This window comes from Magnolia sinica, chromosome 3, assembly GCF_029962835.1.
Source record: "Magnolia sinica isolate HGM2019 chromosome 3, MsV1, whole genome shotgun sequence".
Classification (NCBI taxonomy): Eukaryota; Viridiplantae; Streptophyta; class Magnoliopsida; order Magnoliales; family Magnoliaceae; genus Magnolia; species Magnolia sinica.
The window spans coordinates 42911987-42929487 of NC_080575.1; the positions used below are offsets into that span (position 1 = coordinate 42911987).

The 17501-nt window shown below is 36.6% G+C and overlaps 1 protein-coding gene across 3 annotated transcripts in view; it reads left to right on the forward strand.

Moving 5' to 3' along the window:
* The first annotated feature begins 6526 nt into the window (after window positions 1-6526).
* LOC131241530 (cysteine-rich receptor-like protein kinase 6) overlaps window positions 6527-17501 on the forward strand; it is a 42261-nt gene continuing 31286 nt past the window's right edge. Inside the window, exons 1-3 of one of the 3 annotated variants that reach the window (XR_009169097.1) lie at window positions 6527-6582; window positions 7734-7791; window positions 8248-8369. Coding sequence is in view for 2 of the 3 variants with exons in the window: in XM_058240294.1 (XP_058096277.1) it covers window positions 7779-7791; window positions 8248-8369 (135 nt within the window). In the remaining variant the exon portion in view is untranslated. Of the gene's footprint in view, window positions 6583-7620; window positions 7792-8247; window positions 8370-17501 lie in introns of those variants that run through there. The other 2 variants (XM_058240294.1, XM_058240295.1) reach the window with 2 other exon arrangements.

Below are 17501 nucleotides of genomic sequence, written 5' to 3' on the forward strand. Positions count from 1 at the left end.
TTTTTTTTTTTTTTTCTGATTCCTGTGGTTTTTCACAGGTGGGGCTAACGTCTGAGAATCCACTCCGTCCAATGGTCCTCCATGGCTCAAGACAAGCAAAACAAGTCCAATATTGGGCCTGTTTCGGTGTATAGAAACAACAGGAAATATTTCAACGGTACACCCGTTGTTTGCAATGTTATGGCCCGCCTGAAAGTCTGATTGGTCCCATCTTTCGGCTCAACGCCTAATACGAGCTTGGGAAAGGAATGGATGGCGTGGATTTAATACATACATCAAGGTGGGGCCTACATGAGTGGGCCACCCAAAGGCTTGGAACCAAGCTAATATTTGTGTTTTCCAACAAACGTCCAACGTCTAGGGACGCTGGATGGTCTGGCCGTGCAAGGTGGGCCTGCTCAGGTGGGCCACCAATGATGGATGGTGTGGGTACTACACACATGAAGTGGGTCCCACTTATAGACGGCTTAGACAAAATACATACTTCATGGTGGGGTCCATTCAAGTGGGCCACACAATTATATCATGATCTAAAAAAAAAAAGAAATGAAAAAGAGAGGAAGAGAGATAGAGAGTTGGACACGCGTGATGGAGGGACCCCGGCACTATGGGCCCTCCCTTCAATGATCTACAACATGAATCAAGTGGGCCATTACATGTGGGCCCATTAAATAGAAATCCAACGGTGGAGATCCATTCTCCACTAAAATAGATGGTCTAGATGACCCTAGGTATGCAAGGAAAATAAACATTATGATGGGGTCCATGGATAATGGCCCCATCATGGAATGATCATGATGATCCAAGTGGGCCATCGGCGACATCTTAGGGTCCAAAGTGAGATCCAAACCATTGATCGGTTGGTCTCACTTGGCCCATCTTAAAAACATTAAAAACTACCCTATCAAAGCACCCACCGCTTGATCTTCTTGCTCCCTTGGCTTCCTTAGCTCCTTGTGCTTCTCTTTGATGGAGGAAGATGAGAAATGGATGGCTAGGATGGGAGATCTAGGGATGGAAAGGTGGGCTTCACATATGCATTTTTCTCTCCATGGAATGGCTTGGACGTGAGGAGTTCTTGGGTTGCTTAGGAATGACTTTGAGAAATGAGAGAGAGAGTTGTAAAGAGAGATGGGTAATGTGCGATAGAGTGATGGATGGGAGAGAGAGGGCTGGGTGTCTAAGAGACTTTTTGACTTTTGTGGCTAATGGTGTAAGAGAAGGTATGGGCTTGTAAGATCTTTTTGACTTTGGGGGCTTGCTTGGGAAAGGGTGAAAGGTGATGTGTACTTGACATGATGGGATTGATGGGTTGATTGATTGATGTGACATCTTGAAGAGATTCTCTCGAAATTCACACGCACGGCGTTTTTCTAGCACTGAACGCTGGCCTACATCTCCTGGCCAGAGCATCGGCGCACGAGTCTCGGCATTGGAACCGCGGCGACGACGCGGTCGCTAAGGTACAAGTCCTGGGTTGAGTCGACTCGGGTTAACGGCATGAGAATCAAGGTCGCACGCAAATACCGATTAAGGGTCGAAGGTTGCCGAAATTCGATCAGGAAGACCGTATAAGTCTAAGAAATGGTACGGTCTAGGATACGAGGCTTACAACGTGCCTTGTTGATGAGGACATCACGTCATGTACACCCTTACTATGTATCAGAGGAGGAAGCGGGCCGCGCCGATTTCCCTATGGCTAGGTGAGTACCCGTGATCGTGCTGAAGACCCCATGTGCATGTGCGAGCAACTGGAAGACCTCACACTGGGAAGATGCATATGGGTTCCTTTATGGAGTGATCTAGACCGTTGGATCAGAGGGGCACGACAACGGGCCATTGGATCACATGGATCACATGATTGCGACATTGATCGTTGATCATCCACATCGATTTTAGACTTTAGCATATTTTAGGATTTAGTTTTTGATTATTTTATATTTGGACACATTATGAGTGTTTTAGTTGATTTTATTTAGACTAGGGCTATTTTCGTTATAATTCACAAGACAGGAGATTTTTGTAATTTTTGAAACTTCTTGGATCTATAAAAGAGGAGGGCGTATGACCTCTCCCTCATTGAATTTTGTGATTAAAAAAAGAAGAGAAAATCTCTTGCCTTCTTCTCCCATCTTTATGCGATTTGAAATACTTCCGTGTGATTTGGAAGGAAGATTGGTGCGACGCTAATCTTCATTAATGGGGGTGTGAGGTTTCCATCTATTCCCACACCGTCTTCTTTTTTCTTCACCATCTAGGTATTTCCTTCAAATTCTTATTTCTCTCATGCCAAATCTTCGTCTTATCCCAAACCTAATTTTCCATACCCATTCGCAATCCAAACCCTAACCTTAAACCTAAAATTCCCAATTTTCCTACTTTCCCAAATTAACCAAACCCTAATTTTCACCCTAGGTTGTATTAGGTTTCCTATTTCGAAATGGACTATACCATATGCTAATTGGATGTCCTTACTTTCATTAGATCCTAGTTTCTTTTTATTTAATGATCTTGTGTTACAATGTTGGTAGATTAGGTCGGGATTATGCATGATTTTCTTTTGATTTTTATGATATTTGTTATGAATATAACGATGTTTCTATTTTTTTTGTTAAATATCTTAATTCGGTTATTTGATCTCACATGTTACTTAGTTCATGCATCGGTCCTGCATCACTTGTCCATTGCCACAGGTTCCAGAAGAAGAGAAAAACCTTGGTCCTCAAGATCACTTGATTCATGTCTATCACTTTGCAAAAGATGCATCCTAAAATCAGATGGCATGGGTCAGACATTTATTATACATGTTTATTATTTTCAGGTGCAACAGATATTTCTGGACTGGTTAAGGCCATCTTGTTGCCGACTAACCCTGCTTCAACTTTTTCAATCTGTTTGGTTTCAACAGCAGGTTTAGAATTTTGGGAGCCCTTTTTCTTGATCATCCATGGAGGTGAGACTTTAGCCGAGGTTAAAGTCTGTATCCAGAAGTAGTTGCAAGTTCTAGATGAGGAATTCTCCAAGGTATTTGTTATTCTCAACTTGAGAATGTTTCTTGAGCATGCATGCTTCTGCATAATTTCTATATGACAAGGATCAAAGTGTTGGAGATGTGCCAACATTTTACATTTAGAGTAGGAAAATACTTGCGTAGCTTGCTCAGGTACCCACCAGGGTTACTCTCTCAAGCGGGGGAAACGGCTTATCGTGCATGAAATTTGAACTCCTTTGTGTAGAACCTTTCTTAATTGGAACTCCTCTCTTTCTTGTTTTTAAAAGCGTGTGAAATCTAGCTTTAGTAAATTTGGGACAAATGACTTCTCATGAGTTGTATGTTGTCTCTAAAAGCTTGTTTGGATTGATGGTGAACTAGATGCATATAAGAAAAAGAAGATAAACTTACAACAATGCTAGAGAAAATAAACCCTTAGTATGTATTTGTTTCTTGAGAAAAAGTAATGGAAAATGTTTTTCCTTTGCATTTCAACCATTTGGATTGTAGTTCTGCGAATTAAGGTAAGTAGGTTCTTTTCCCTTTTATGTAACTTTTTAAAAAGAGTAAAAATGTTCTTTTCCCTTTTATGTAACTTTTTAAAAAGAGCAAAAAATGAAAAGAAAAAAGAAAAAGAAAAAGAAAAGAAAAATGTTGTACTCTTACTCATGAGGAAAAGCAAATGCAAACACTTTATTGCAATGGCAGTTCTTAATCTTATAGCTTGCATTGTTGAGATCTTCCGTTAAATGTTAGTAATGGGAGTTCATTTTTTGATGTTCCATGAATATTACAACAAGAACATTATTTAACAACATAATCTATTATTATGCTTGTAATTGTTGCCTCCTCATCATTGCAAGTTCTTTTATACAGAGATTGGACGTCTTCAGAACATTCACAATATCAAGTTGATTATTCTACAAGCTTATTTTTCCTTTCATTGACAAATTTTCTTGGCCAAGGAAAATACAAATGAGACTAAGCTGGAAATTGCATCTATAAATCACAGATGCCATGTAACTCTTACCATTTTTTAAATTATTATCTTGGTGGTCCTCTTAAATATATGAAGTTTTCAATTGTTTTCACCACTCATGTCAGAGATTTTACCACTTGCTTATTTGTTGATACTGTACTATACTTTTTCCTACAATAGGTGGGGTCACATCGACGACTTCAATATTGTCATCATTGAGTGATGAGTCCCAACCAGAAGGAGATTTGCTGTCTACAATCAAAGCCACAGGTTCCATGGTGAGTGTCTAGAAGCGTCCTTAAAGAATGTTGATAATTGGAGTTAGTTTTTAACGCAGTAGTGAATTTCATTAATTAAAGGAAACTCTCATAACCAAGATTGTCACCAAGATGTCATCTTTTCTTTGATTTTACCTGATCCTTGTTTAATTTATGATCAAAGATATTCTAGATAATGAAATCATCTTTTATGGGTTATCCAACTTGACTGTGATTCCTTACATGTGCATATCATTCTTAGACATTTCAAGCATCCATATTCATGGAGCCCTTCTAGATTTTGTCACTGCTGCCAACTCCTCTTGGGCATCTTTATTGTCATTATGTTCCTGTTTTCTCCATTGGCATAGTCGTTCTCTCCTTGTTAGTTCCCCTTAGACAGGCCTACCCATGCAAGATCCAAACCATCTAGAATCACAAGCCACTTGATGTAGCATGGCTTGAAATTGATCTTAAAGTCTAATTTATGGCCACCAATTTAGGCCATTTTTAGCAACGTAAAGATACGTTCATCTTATTTTAGTTATGGGTTATCAAAGATTTTAATCATTTCAATCTCTAATACATGATTGCTGTTAAAAAAAAATGACGAGCTCATTTCAAGTGGCAACCAAACAGGGCCTAAGGATTTTGTATTCAAAGTTGTGTTTCATCGCATTGGCAACCTTCCCCTAATAGTGCATTAGTCATGGATTGCCAACTTGTCAAAGTCGAATGTGACCCATCCAAGCTGGCCCGTACTCAGTCAAGAAGCCATGTTATTAGTTCAACAAAACTCTTTTGATCTCTAGTTTCTATTATGAATGTCTCAGGTAATGCACCAACTCCAGTTTTTTGTCTTTTTCTTCAACTCTTAGTGCCTGTTTAAATTGTAAGTTGCTTAAGATAAGCTACTTATTCCACAAGTAGCTTATCTTAGTTTCTACTTATTAAGTAGATAAGCATGTTTGGCAAACAATATATTTACCAGCTTCTCCTCTCTTTCATCTCTCCTAATGTCTCTCTTCAGCAACTTATGAAAAGTAGAAAAGCCAAAAAAAATTTAACAGAAGTGATTAAGTAGTTTTAAGTAAAAAAGTTATTTATATAACTAATCATAAACCAAACTTACTTATCTGAAGACTTATCTACTGTTGTAAGTAGAAAAAGTAACTTATTTTGTGGTATCCAAACCAGTGTTTTAAATAGCGGTAGCGTGTAGCGAAATAGCGTAGCGTGTAGCGTAAGCTACACAATACTTCTATTTTTTTAATCATATATATATGATAAATATTAAATAGTAAGAAAAAAAGTAAAATATATAAATGTCACATTCTTCAAAATAAAAATTCCAAAGTTAAGAGCATTAAGTACAATACAAGTATAAAGAACATAAAATTGACAATAACCGGCATTTTAAAAGGGAAAAAATCAGGAAAAAACTAAAAAGACCAAGTTATTTTGTATGATATCTAAACCGTTCATAAGGTCTTTACTATTTATATGCTATCCAAACCGTTCATAAGGTCTTTACAAATGTGATAAAGTGAAAATACCCAAAAGATAGCCTAACACAGAACTTTTTTGGCCATAAGAATGCTTCAACGGTGCTCACTAAATGCCCACTTTTTCCTCTCGCATGGCCCACTTGAATGTTGGATACGCCTCATTTTTGGTCACATGTCCTAAAATGAGCTGGCAAAACTTATGAATGGGGTGGAATTAGTGTAAGTTGAAAATCTTCAACCCGACCGAACCTGAACTTTACCTTATATGCAGAAATCTCTTCATAGTGAAGAATCCATGTCCCAACTTACATGCACAATGGGATTTTGTTCCCCTAATGAGTTTATTCATTGCAGTACTCTTGCTGGTGTGATCAGTAAGAGCAGTGGGGATGAGGATAAATGCGTTGAAGATCAACTACGTGATACCAAGGCTACTGCTGGGAAAGTTGAGACAATTGAAACAATTGGAAAAAAAAAGAAGATAAAAGAAAAAAGAAAAGTCATTTAGTTTTGTTTTGTGTATAGAGATTCTCTTTGTATATAGACAATTGATGTTTCTTTTGCCCCTCTCTCTCTATCTCTTTATACTCTTGCTGGTGTGATCAGTAAGAGCAGTGGGGATGAGGATAAATGCGTTGAAGATCAACTACGTGATACCAAGGCTACTGCTGGGAAAGTTGAGACAATTGAAACAATTGGAAAAAAAAAGAAGATAAAAGAAAAAAGAAAAGTCATTTAGTTTTGTTTTGTGTATAGAGATTCTCTTTGTATATAGATGAAATTAAGCCAATTCTAGATGATATGTACCCAAAGGTAGCGTATTACTGTTCATCGTTCCTCTTGAAGGTAAGCCATTTATCCTTTTGACATTAGAGGCAATATAGATAAACACTGATTAGATAGTGCATACAACCGAGGTATTTTTCCTACCTCAGGTCCTCACGGAACCAAAGAATACTCAGCTCCATGACTCAATGGTAGGTGGACAAACTTTGTTTCAACATTGAGATCATTAGATCTAAGCGCCCATGTGGAAGGTGTGTGTGTGAGTTTGTGGTTTGGGAGGAAATGAAAAAAAAGAAAAAAAAAAAAAGATACGGCAAGACTTAGCATTTGAATATGAGCATCTAGGATTCAAACCAAAGATCTCAAATGGATTATTCCAACCCTTTGATAATTGACAATTACCACAACTTTTCTATAATTAAAGGGTTAGATATTTAATCTGAGAGTTTTACAAGAACGGACCATCCAAGGAGAGCCTTATCACATAAACAGTTTAGGTCATTGAAAAAAAAAACCTCATTTCAATTTGTTGTGTCATCATGAATTTATCAGTGATATGTAATATTAGAGAGAGTGTGTGTGTGCGCGTTTATGATGATGATGATTTTGCAGTAGTTTTAGAGTATTTTAGTGAATTATAATATAATCTATGGAAGCCAGATCCACCATGAAGCATTGAAGGGTAAGCCTATCCTACAAAACTTCAATACCAACGTAATAGTTTAATGCATGATCAAGGTTCATGAGTTTTTTTGGTGAAGAAACCTGCCAAAATTCTGTTGTTCTTTGATTAAACTTCATGCATAATATTTTATTGCTTGCAAATGCATATTTATTACCCTCTTGCATCTTGACAATTGGACACTATTATTGTTGAGACATGGATGCTAAGAAAAATGACTAAACTTCCCTGAGTACCAATGAATACCTTACTGCATATCAAAGTAGTTAACAGATATTTTAAACAGTTGGTGTATGTTTCTTCTTAACTGTTGGATTCATGTCCACCTAATATAAATTCAATGACTTTTTAAGTTCACGTTGTGGTTGAAAATGAGCAATTCGTTTGCCTTTTAGGGTTTTCTAAACCTCGTTGGGTTATCTTGAAATTGGCCTAATCAACTAATCATGTTGGCCAGAACTCGAGCCATTTGTTGCAGTTATTGCTACCATGAATTGCTGGATGTTTATTTGGTCTTTGGATGATGCAGATTTTGGGGAGTGGTCTATCTACACCAAATTTGTGTTACTGAGCCATGGATCCCACTCGTGAGAATTGAAAACCTAGGAATTTGTGTTACTGAGTTGTAATGTTAATAACTTTAGGAAATAAGGGGTGACTAGTTAGTAAACAGAGCTAAAGAGAATCTTTGTTTTACACTTCATAGCTTTTTCTTGTGTGATGCTCTTCTACATCTCCAAGATCTAGAATTGGACTTGAAAAGACCCGAACCCAGTTAGGCTGGATATGGATACAATAGGACCTAACCCCAACCCATTGATAGCCCTGGACTACAGTTTCAGGTAGTTCCACATCTTACAAATTTTTATTTTTATTTTGAAGTTCAAAAAAGCTTTGAAGGTGGTTTTTCGTTCTATAATTTCAGTAGCAGGAAAAATCAACAATTGATTATTTTTATTTTTATTATAAAGGGCATTGCTCTTGTTAGAAATGCTATTATGGATCCTCATTCAGAATTTCTGTTGGTTTGCTACTCTACACAGATGGGCCTGATATTGGAGAAGTGGACTCATTGCAACTTGATTTGGGTACAATCAGAGCTGCCACTAATAACTTCTCAGATGCAAATAAGCTTGGAGAAAGTGGATTTAGTGCCATTTACAAGGTAATACTAATATGTAATTAGATAATGTTTGGCTATACATATCATCTACCATGTGCAGGCCATTAAAATCTTCATCAGACACGTGATCCAGATCAGTAAGCACAAAGGTCTAAATGGCCCTTCACTATCATGATATATGCGTCTGATCATCAATGTGCATGGTGTATGCTGAGAGTTCGGTGCACACAAATCTCACACAGTTCAGAGATGGTGGGAATCCAGCAAACATTTCAAAACGTGAATTTTCAAAACTCCAATCTGAATAGCCCATTACAACTCCCTCCCACCATTGTCGAACAGCAGGAGATGTGCACGCAAAATGAACATCCAAAATTAAGAGGGTGAGGTTTTCAGTCATTTTAGACAAGATTAAAGGTCCCATAATCTCTTCTTTAAATTTCAGGGTACGTTGGACGGCCAAGAAATAGCAGTGAAAAGGCTGTTTAGGAGTACTAAAGAAGGATTAGAAGAGTTCAGTAATGAAGTAGTATTAGTAGCTAAGCTTCAACACCTGAATCTTGTTAGGCTCTTGGGTTGTTGCTTAGATGGAGACGAACAGATTCTCATTTTTGAATACGTGCCCAATGAAAGCCTTGATAGGTGGAACTTTTGTTCGGCCCAACAAATTGTACATGTGGGGCCCACCTTCCCGGTTTCCTGGATTGTTTGTAAGGTGGGTTTCATGGTAGGATGTGAGATAACAATCAAGATTGCTTTCTCAGATGATAAGGATTGTCTGGTAGTTGTAGTTTGTCCATTTTCATTGGATGGCTTCTTAGAGGGGAGATTTTTCTCTAAGGGTGCATTTGGATTCCACATATTACTCAATCCAGAATTGGAAAAATCAATGCATTTCAAACTAATTTTTTACGCCAATCCAGTTTCAAATGCACCATTGCTTGACCAATACAAGGAGCCAAACGGAAGCTAAGTGCCGTTAGGATTTTTACGTTGTCCAATTATAGAATAGCTTATCCAGGCATTCACTTCGAGTTCATTGTTTGGGGCATTCATGAACTACAATCGATGAGTCCACCTACTACACTCCAATATCTGAAATAGGAATTAACATAGCTCCCTTAATAAAAGATGTTGTTGTACAATTTAGGATTAGTTTGATGAACTGCTTTATAAACCCATTTTCGTACTAATTTTATCTTTCATAATTGGGCTGTCTCATAGATCCAACTAAGCGTGCATGTTTGGATTGGGAAAGGCGCTACAAAATCATAGGAGGGATTGCACGTGGGCTGCTTTATCTTCACGAAGATTCTTGGCTTAAGATTATTCATCGAGATCTCAAGGCAAGTAATATCTTGCTAGATGGGGAGATTAAAAGTACTATGTTGATAAACCCTAAGGATTGTCAAATTTTGGTGTGACAAACCAATTCAAGTTTGTATCTTGATGTGTATCAAGCTTGTGTAACTGTTCACATTGAATCTTCGACGTTCGTTTTGTTTATGCTGAATCTATCTTGCCGATATCTACGATGAACTTACCGAGATCTTCAAATTAGAAGAAAGTAAAAACTTTCATATATTAAGTGAAGATAGAGTTTTCAAGAAAATTGCTGTTCAAGATCTAGAATTAGAAAAGTCCACGAACTCAAGACCTAGTTGAAGAATATGTTTGGTATGTCGAGTTCAAGCTTCGAAGATCGTAAGAATTAAAGCTACTGAAGTGATTGATAGATTAAGTGTTCATATGTTCTATCTTACAAGTAAGGTATGATTGACCTAGATTGACTTTAGATCATAATTAGATCATTTCATACTTTCGGTCGGTCATTTTGGTCATTTTATAAGTGTAAAATTCTGTTCTTTCAACTTGCCCTAGTACTGGATCGACCAGTCCCAGTATTTCCTCGACTAGTCCAGGATTTGTTATGAATTTTTAGAATTTTTCTATTGGTCTATGACCAGCCCTGAAAACTGCTCGACCAGTCGTGTGAATAGTGTTCGACCAGTTGTGCAGTGCTCGACTAGTTTTCCAGCAAGTAATCTGGACTCACATGACCAGTCGTGTGGTGTCCACGACCAGTCGTGGGATCCACAAGGCCAGTCGTGCAGCTGAAAAATCTTATCATGCCAGAATTTTTAAAAATCTGTTTGGATAAGGCCAGTCGTAGCTAACCAAAAGCCAGTTGTGCGAACCTATTTTTCTCGTATAAATAGTGCTCGAATTTCAGAGTTTTCTATTCAATTCTTATCATTCTTAAACAATCACTCTGAGATAATTTTGAGTACATCCTAAGCTATTTTGTGCATATTTAAGATTCTTTAAAGTAGCTCTTGTTTTTTTATTTTAATTCTCTATTCCATTTTCATTTTGAAAAGGGATATTTGATTTACCCTTCCTTGAGATCAAAATCAAAACAAAGCCCTTGCTGATTTAATTAAAAATCATCTAGACTTAGAACCCTACCCTATACACTTGTGAGACTGAAGGTTGAACATTTATATTGTCATCTAGTTGGTTCTATCGAGCTGCTTCAGAATCGTCATACAGATAAGTTTTTACTTTTTCTGTAATTTAATTCATTTCTGGTTTGTGAGATTGTTCCAGCAAATCTCTATTTTGGTTTTATCTGAGGTGATCCAGAAAATCTCAGAGCAAGGGGTTTTTTTGAATTGTTTTAGCCCATCTAAAGACATAATTGTGAAGGATTTATGTGAACCTTGAAAAACATATTTTGATTAGTGAACGCCAATATCCTGAGGGAGTGGATATTAGCAGTGGAGTAGTTGTATGGCTGTTTATTAACGGTTGGTGTACACACAAGTGAACCACTCTAATTCTTTGTGTTTGGTGGATGTGTGATTTATTTCTTTATCTTTTATGGTTTATGATTGTGGGATGTGAAAAGGCCGAGCTAAGAGTCCTAGAGGGAGGGTGAATAGGACTATGACAAATTAAAAAATTTAAATGCGGAAGCAAAGAAATAAATAATGATAACACTTATTAATTTAAATAGCAAAATGAATAACAACCTTAAATGTATAAGTATTGAGAGGTTGATACAGATGTTGTTTTAAGGACAACTTACACCAAAAACTAATGGCTTATGGTAGGACAACCTGATTACTAGAACGGTCTGTGTATCAAAATCCCAAACCAATACAGAGGAATAAAGAAATAAAAATAGCAAAGAAAATAAACTAAGCTATTACAACATTCCCACAATTGCAAAAAGTAAATTACAATCATTCACCATGAATGTTGAAAAATAAATTACAACATTCAATCATTCAACCACATTCAATCATCCACCACAAGACCAGAAATTATAGTGGTTCGCTTATGTGTACACCAACTGTTTAGAGAAATAGCCACACAACTACTCCCCTCCCAATATCCTCACACAATGGATATTGGCGTTCATTAAGAAATAGGTTTTTCAAGGTTCACCTAAAACCCTCACAATTGTGTCTTTTAAGTGGGCTTACACAATTCAAAAAACTCACACTCTGAGTTTTCTGGATCACCTCAGACAAACCAAAATAGAGATTTTCCTGGCACAATCTCAAAAACCACAAAACAGAACTTTAAGAAAAGTAGATAAACTTATCTAGATATTCTCCTTTGACAAAGCCTGGTAGAACCAATTCGAAGTAGATGTTCAACGTAAATGTTCAATATTCACATTCAACTTATGAAAGGTTCTAAGTTGTAAATGAATTTTAGATTAAATCACCTCGGGCTTGCTTGATTTGATTTTGATCTCAAGAAAGGGAAAAACTTGAATCCCTTCTTCAAATAAGATTGGAATAGAGAACTCAAAATCAAATACAAAAAGTAATAAAATAATTTTAAATACTAACCAAATTGCTTCTCAAACGTGGGGACAAGTTTTCTCAGAGTAGTCACTTGAATATCTTGGAATGAAATCAAATACTCTGAAGATCGTCCTCAATTTATAGGCAAAAATACTGTTCACTCGATTGGCCCAGTGGTCAGTTCGACTGGTTGAAGGACCAACAAATATTTGAAAATTCAGGCGCGATAAGATAAGGTCGCTCCACGACTGGTCAAGTGGCTCGCTCGACTGGTTGTAGGCCTGCACGTCCGGTCGAGCCCTGCATTCGACTGGTCGTGTGAGACCCAATTTGGTTGTTGGACTTTGAGTCGAGCCTGCTCAACTGGTCGAGCAGTCTCCAGGACTTGTCAAGGATTTAACAGAAAATCTGAAAAATCCAGAACAACCTTTAGACTGGTGGAGGAAATCTTAGACTGGTCGAGCCAATATTAGGACTAGTCGAACATAGGCTAAGACTAGTCGAGAATAAGCCTATAAAAGTTATATAGTGACCCAATTTAAGTATGCAAACAATATGACCTAACCTATGGTTAATTTAGGGTCATTCATACCTTATAAGAACATTGAATCACCATTTGCTTTAGTTGATAGTTGATCTTGAAGTACACAAAGCTTGATATTAACACTTACTTTGAGTCTTGAACTTGAAGTACTTTGAAGTTTGAACTTGAGCTTTGAAGTTCTTTGACTTTCATATTGAGTAAAGCACATTGCCTTGTTATATTGGAATCTTGAAAACTTGATCTAGTTCTTGAGGTTCTTGATCATGAACTTCTAAATCTTGTACTTGAAATGCTTGAACTTGAATTGGATCTTCTTGAACTTGTATTTGAGTGTAGGCAAAGGATGATACAAAGTTGAGCTACACGAGACAGATTCCAAGAGGTTTTGGCACTACAAAATTTGACAATCATAGGAGCTAGAAAACATAGCACTTATAATCTCCCCCTTTGTCAAATTTGTGACAAAACACAATTCATTAAAATAAGATAAGCATAATATGCACAATAAATAATCATGCACCACTAGTAATAGGAACTAAATAGGAACCAAATAGCCAACTAAAAACTCCCCCTCAATATAATACTCCATAGAATTCAAGAGGAGAAAATTAGAAGAAATTTTCTACCTAGTTAACCATTCTCCACATATAACATACATAGAATTCATAGACAAGGCATTCAACACAAATTCTCCCCCCTTTTTGTCAAAATATGACAAAGGAAAGAACCAATAAAAATAAGAAGTAATGATGGATAAAGGTCAAGAGAACTTAAAGATAATCATTCAAACAAGTCCACAATAAGTCCAAGCATAGAAAGAAATCCAAGTATAAAAGTTACTACAAATCAGAGAGTTAAAATTAATCTGAACTAGAAGAAGGTGCAGGTATGGAAGGATCAATTTGATGCAGTCCCTTGTTAATGCACCTCAGATATTTGTGCATATATTTAAACTGCATTTCTTGAGACACATGCATAACTTCAACCTTTTCCTGAAGAGAACGTAAACGTTCATCAAAATCGGACGATTGAAAATCAGGATTTGCTGCAGAGACAGATTCAATTTCATCAAAGATGTCATCCATATTAACATCATTTGGAGGCAAAGCACTCTCCTCTACATTTGCTTCAACTGCTCCACCACCACCCACATCAACTTGGCCTGGAGCTAATTTCAAATTCATCTTGTTTATATTTGAATTGTTGAAGGGAAGATGATTAATAGGAGCCTCTCTAACAGGCATAGCCACTAAACTATGGGTGGCTAAAACAGTCATAAGATACGCAAAGGGTATGTCACTGTGACGTAGATGGAGATGGAACTGAATCATGATATAACAGATAAGAGAAGGGAGACACACAGAGACTCCAGTAACAATTGAATGAAGGATACGAGCCACAAATGTAGTAAGCTCAGTTTTGTTACCAGATCGAGGATAGACATTAGAAATGAAAATCCTATGGAGGACCCTATATCTGGATAACATATACTTAGAAGCAAGCGCATTCCCAGTACTCCATTTCGCATCCATATTACATAAAGCTCTAGTAAGCATTCTCTTCTCAGATTCTAACAGTTTTGCTACAAGAGTATGGATTGGAATACCTTCATCATTGACAGGTATCTCCATTAATCTAGAAATAATATGACGGTCCACAGCTATTGGACCTTCTCTAGTCATAATAGTGAATGTCAGATTATCAGTAGAGAATTCACTTATACAAGCATACATAGCCTGCACAATGGAGCGGTATGCCGGACCACCCTAATGTAATATGTTATCTGATCCTACAGACTGAAGGAGCGGAACAACATCAAAAGGTGTCAAATGATCAGTATTAATCGTCCGTTCCACTATCACATTGCGCAATCGTATATCCCGTAAATTATCGGGATCTTCCTCGGGTGACCGAAGGTGGTGCACCGTGATGGAGTAGAACGAGAAGAAGAGGGACCGCGAGATCCTTCCTTCTTGTTTCTACCTTCCATTTGCAATAAAGAAAGCAAGGAATGACAATATTACAAAAGAGGTAAGATGAGTTTCTAGTAGATTAGATTTTTGGATAGAAAACCCCAAAAACACTCACAAAGCTTGAAATAAATTACACAAATGAAGCAAAGGGAGTGCAAATGACTTGAATCTACAAAGAAATTGAAAATAATGCACTAACCATGGAGGAATCGAAGATGGGATCGACCAGTCATGGTAGGGCTTGTTGGAGAAGAAGAATCAAATGAAGAAAAAAGTGATTTTCTCCAAATTAAAGGCCAATCCCGTGTTTCACGACTGGTTGAGTACATACTCGACTGGTCGTGTACCCCTGAAAATAAGCAATTTTTCATTAATTTGAATTAAAATTTTTTAAAAATAATAAATATATACATTATTAAACAGTAGGGCATAAATCATCAATTCATATTGCACATACCAAGATCAAATTTCAATTTTACAAACCTGTTTTTGTCGAGAGATTTTGTGAATATGTTTGCAAGTTGAGTCTCGGTAGGAATGTATTCTAATGAAATTATCTTATTTTCCACTAGTTCATGAATATAATGATACCTAATGTCAATATGCTTAGTTTGTGAATGCTGAATTGGAGTTTTAGAAATATTAATTGCGCTTGAATTATCACAATATAGAACCATAGATTCTTGCGCAATTCTGTAATCACTTAGCATTCGCTTCATCCATACAAGCTGAGTGTATGCATTACTAGTAGCAATGTATTCAGCCTCAGCTGTTGAAATCGATATAGAACTTTGTTTCTTACTTTGTCAAGAAACCAAACAATTCCCGACATAGAAACAACCACCACTAGTTGATTTACGATCATCAATGTAACCAGCCTAATCAGCATCCGAGTAACCAGCTAATTGCACAGTAGTAACATGTGGATACCAGAGATTAAGATTAGCTGAACTAGCGACATATCACAAAATCCGCTTAACAACAATCAGATGTGACTCTTTAGGGTCAAATTAATATCTAGCACAAATTTCTACGCTAAATGCAATATCAGGTCGGCTCGCAGTTAAATAAAGTAAACTTCTTATCATACTGCAATATAATTTAGGATCCACACTCTTACAGGTTGAATCCTTAGAGAGTTTTAGAGTAGTACTCATAGGAGTATTAAAATTTTTCCCACTCTCAAATCTGAACTTTTTAACTAAGTTCAGAGCATATTTGGTTCGAGAAATAAAGAAACCATCAGGTAGCTGTTTGACTTGCAACCCTAAGAAATAGTTTAATTCTCTAACCATGCTCATTTCAAATTTAGACTTCATAAGATCTGCAAACTCAATAGTCATGTTAGCACAGGTAGATCCATAAATAATATCATCAACATAGATTTGTACTATCAGTATGTGATCATTATGTTTCTTTAAAAATAAAGTCTTATCAACACTTCCCATTATAAAGTTATGACTTAGTAGAAACTTAGTCAACTTTTCATACCATGCCCTGGGAGCTTGTTTTAAACTGTAGAGTGCTTTTTTTAAGCGATAAACATGATTAGCATGTTTAGGGTTTTCAAAACCCGATGGTTGTTCAACATAAACTTCTTCATGCAGATCGCCTTTCAAGAACTCCTTATATCCATTTAATATATTTTGAACTTTCTGAAGCACGCAATGCATATAAATAGTCTGATTGATTCAAGATGAGCTACTGGGGCAAAGGTCTCATCATAATCGATACCTTCAATTTGAGTGTACCCTTGTGCAACCAGCCTAGCCTTGTTTCTAATGATATTATCAAGTTCATCAGACTTATTTTTAAAGATCCATTTTGTTCTGATAATGTGTTTATCTTTTGGTCTTGGAACTAAATACCAAACATCATTTCAAACAAATTGATTAAACTCTTCTTGCATTGACACAATCCAGTATTTGTCAATAAGAGCTTCTTTTACTTTAGCCGGTTCTATCTAAGATGTAAAACACACGTAATTACAAATATCTTCAAGTTGTTTACGAGTGTACACACCAGTGAGAGGGTTTCCAAGGATTTGATTAGAAGGATGGTCTTTAACTATCCTAAGTTCAGTGTTATTTATACTAGATGAAGAGTCCGGTTTATCAATTATAAGCACTTCATTATTTTCTAAACTTGAGATAGGTGTATTCAAGTGATCATCTATAACTACATTAATGGACTCTTGAATTACACCTGTCCTCTTGTTGAGAACCCGATACGCTCGACTATTTAGAGCATACCCTAAAAATATCCCATCATCACTTTTGGTGTCAAATTTACCCAGATTTTCTCGGTCACGTAAGATGTAGCACTTGCTGCCAAAAACTCGAAAGTATTTGACTGTAGGCTTCTTATCAAATCACATTTCATAAGCCATTTTATTATTTGATTTTCTAGTGTAAACACGGTTAATTATATAACAAGCAGTATTTACCGCCTCAGCCCAAAGATTTTTAGGAAGCTTCATACTATTTAGCATTACATTCGCCATTTCTTAAAGCACTCTATTTTTTCTTTCCACTATCTCATTTTTTGGTGGAGTTTGTTTGCCATTCTGACATTCACCACATATTTTGTCTACTTTTTGTATTTTGGGTAAACCTCTTACCAACTCTTTTTTGCTCAATCTATACAGGTTGCGGTAGTGTACATGTTTGAGGCGTTTATGCCATAATTCGGTTTCATCAGTATGGACTATGTAACATGACAAATTGGATGAGCTTGAATCACAAACAATGTATCAGTTTTCAGAAGTTCTGCGACCAGTTAATATTACACAACCATTTTTATTTAAAATTTCACACCCTTGATTAGTAAATTTTAC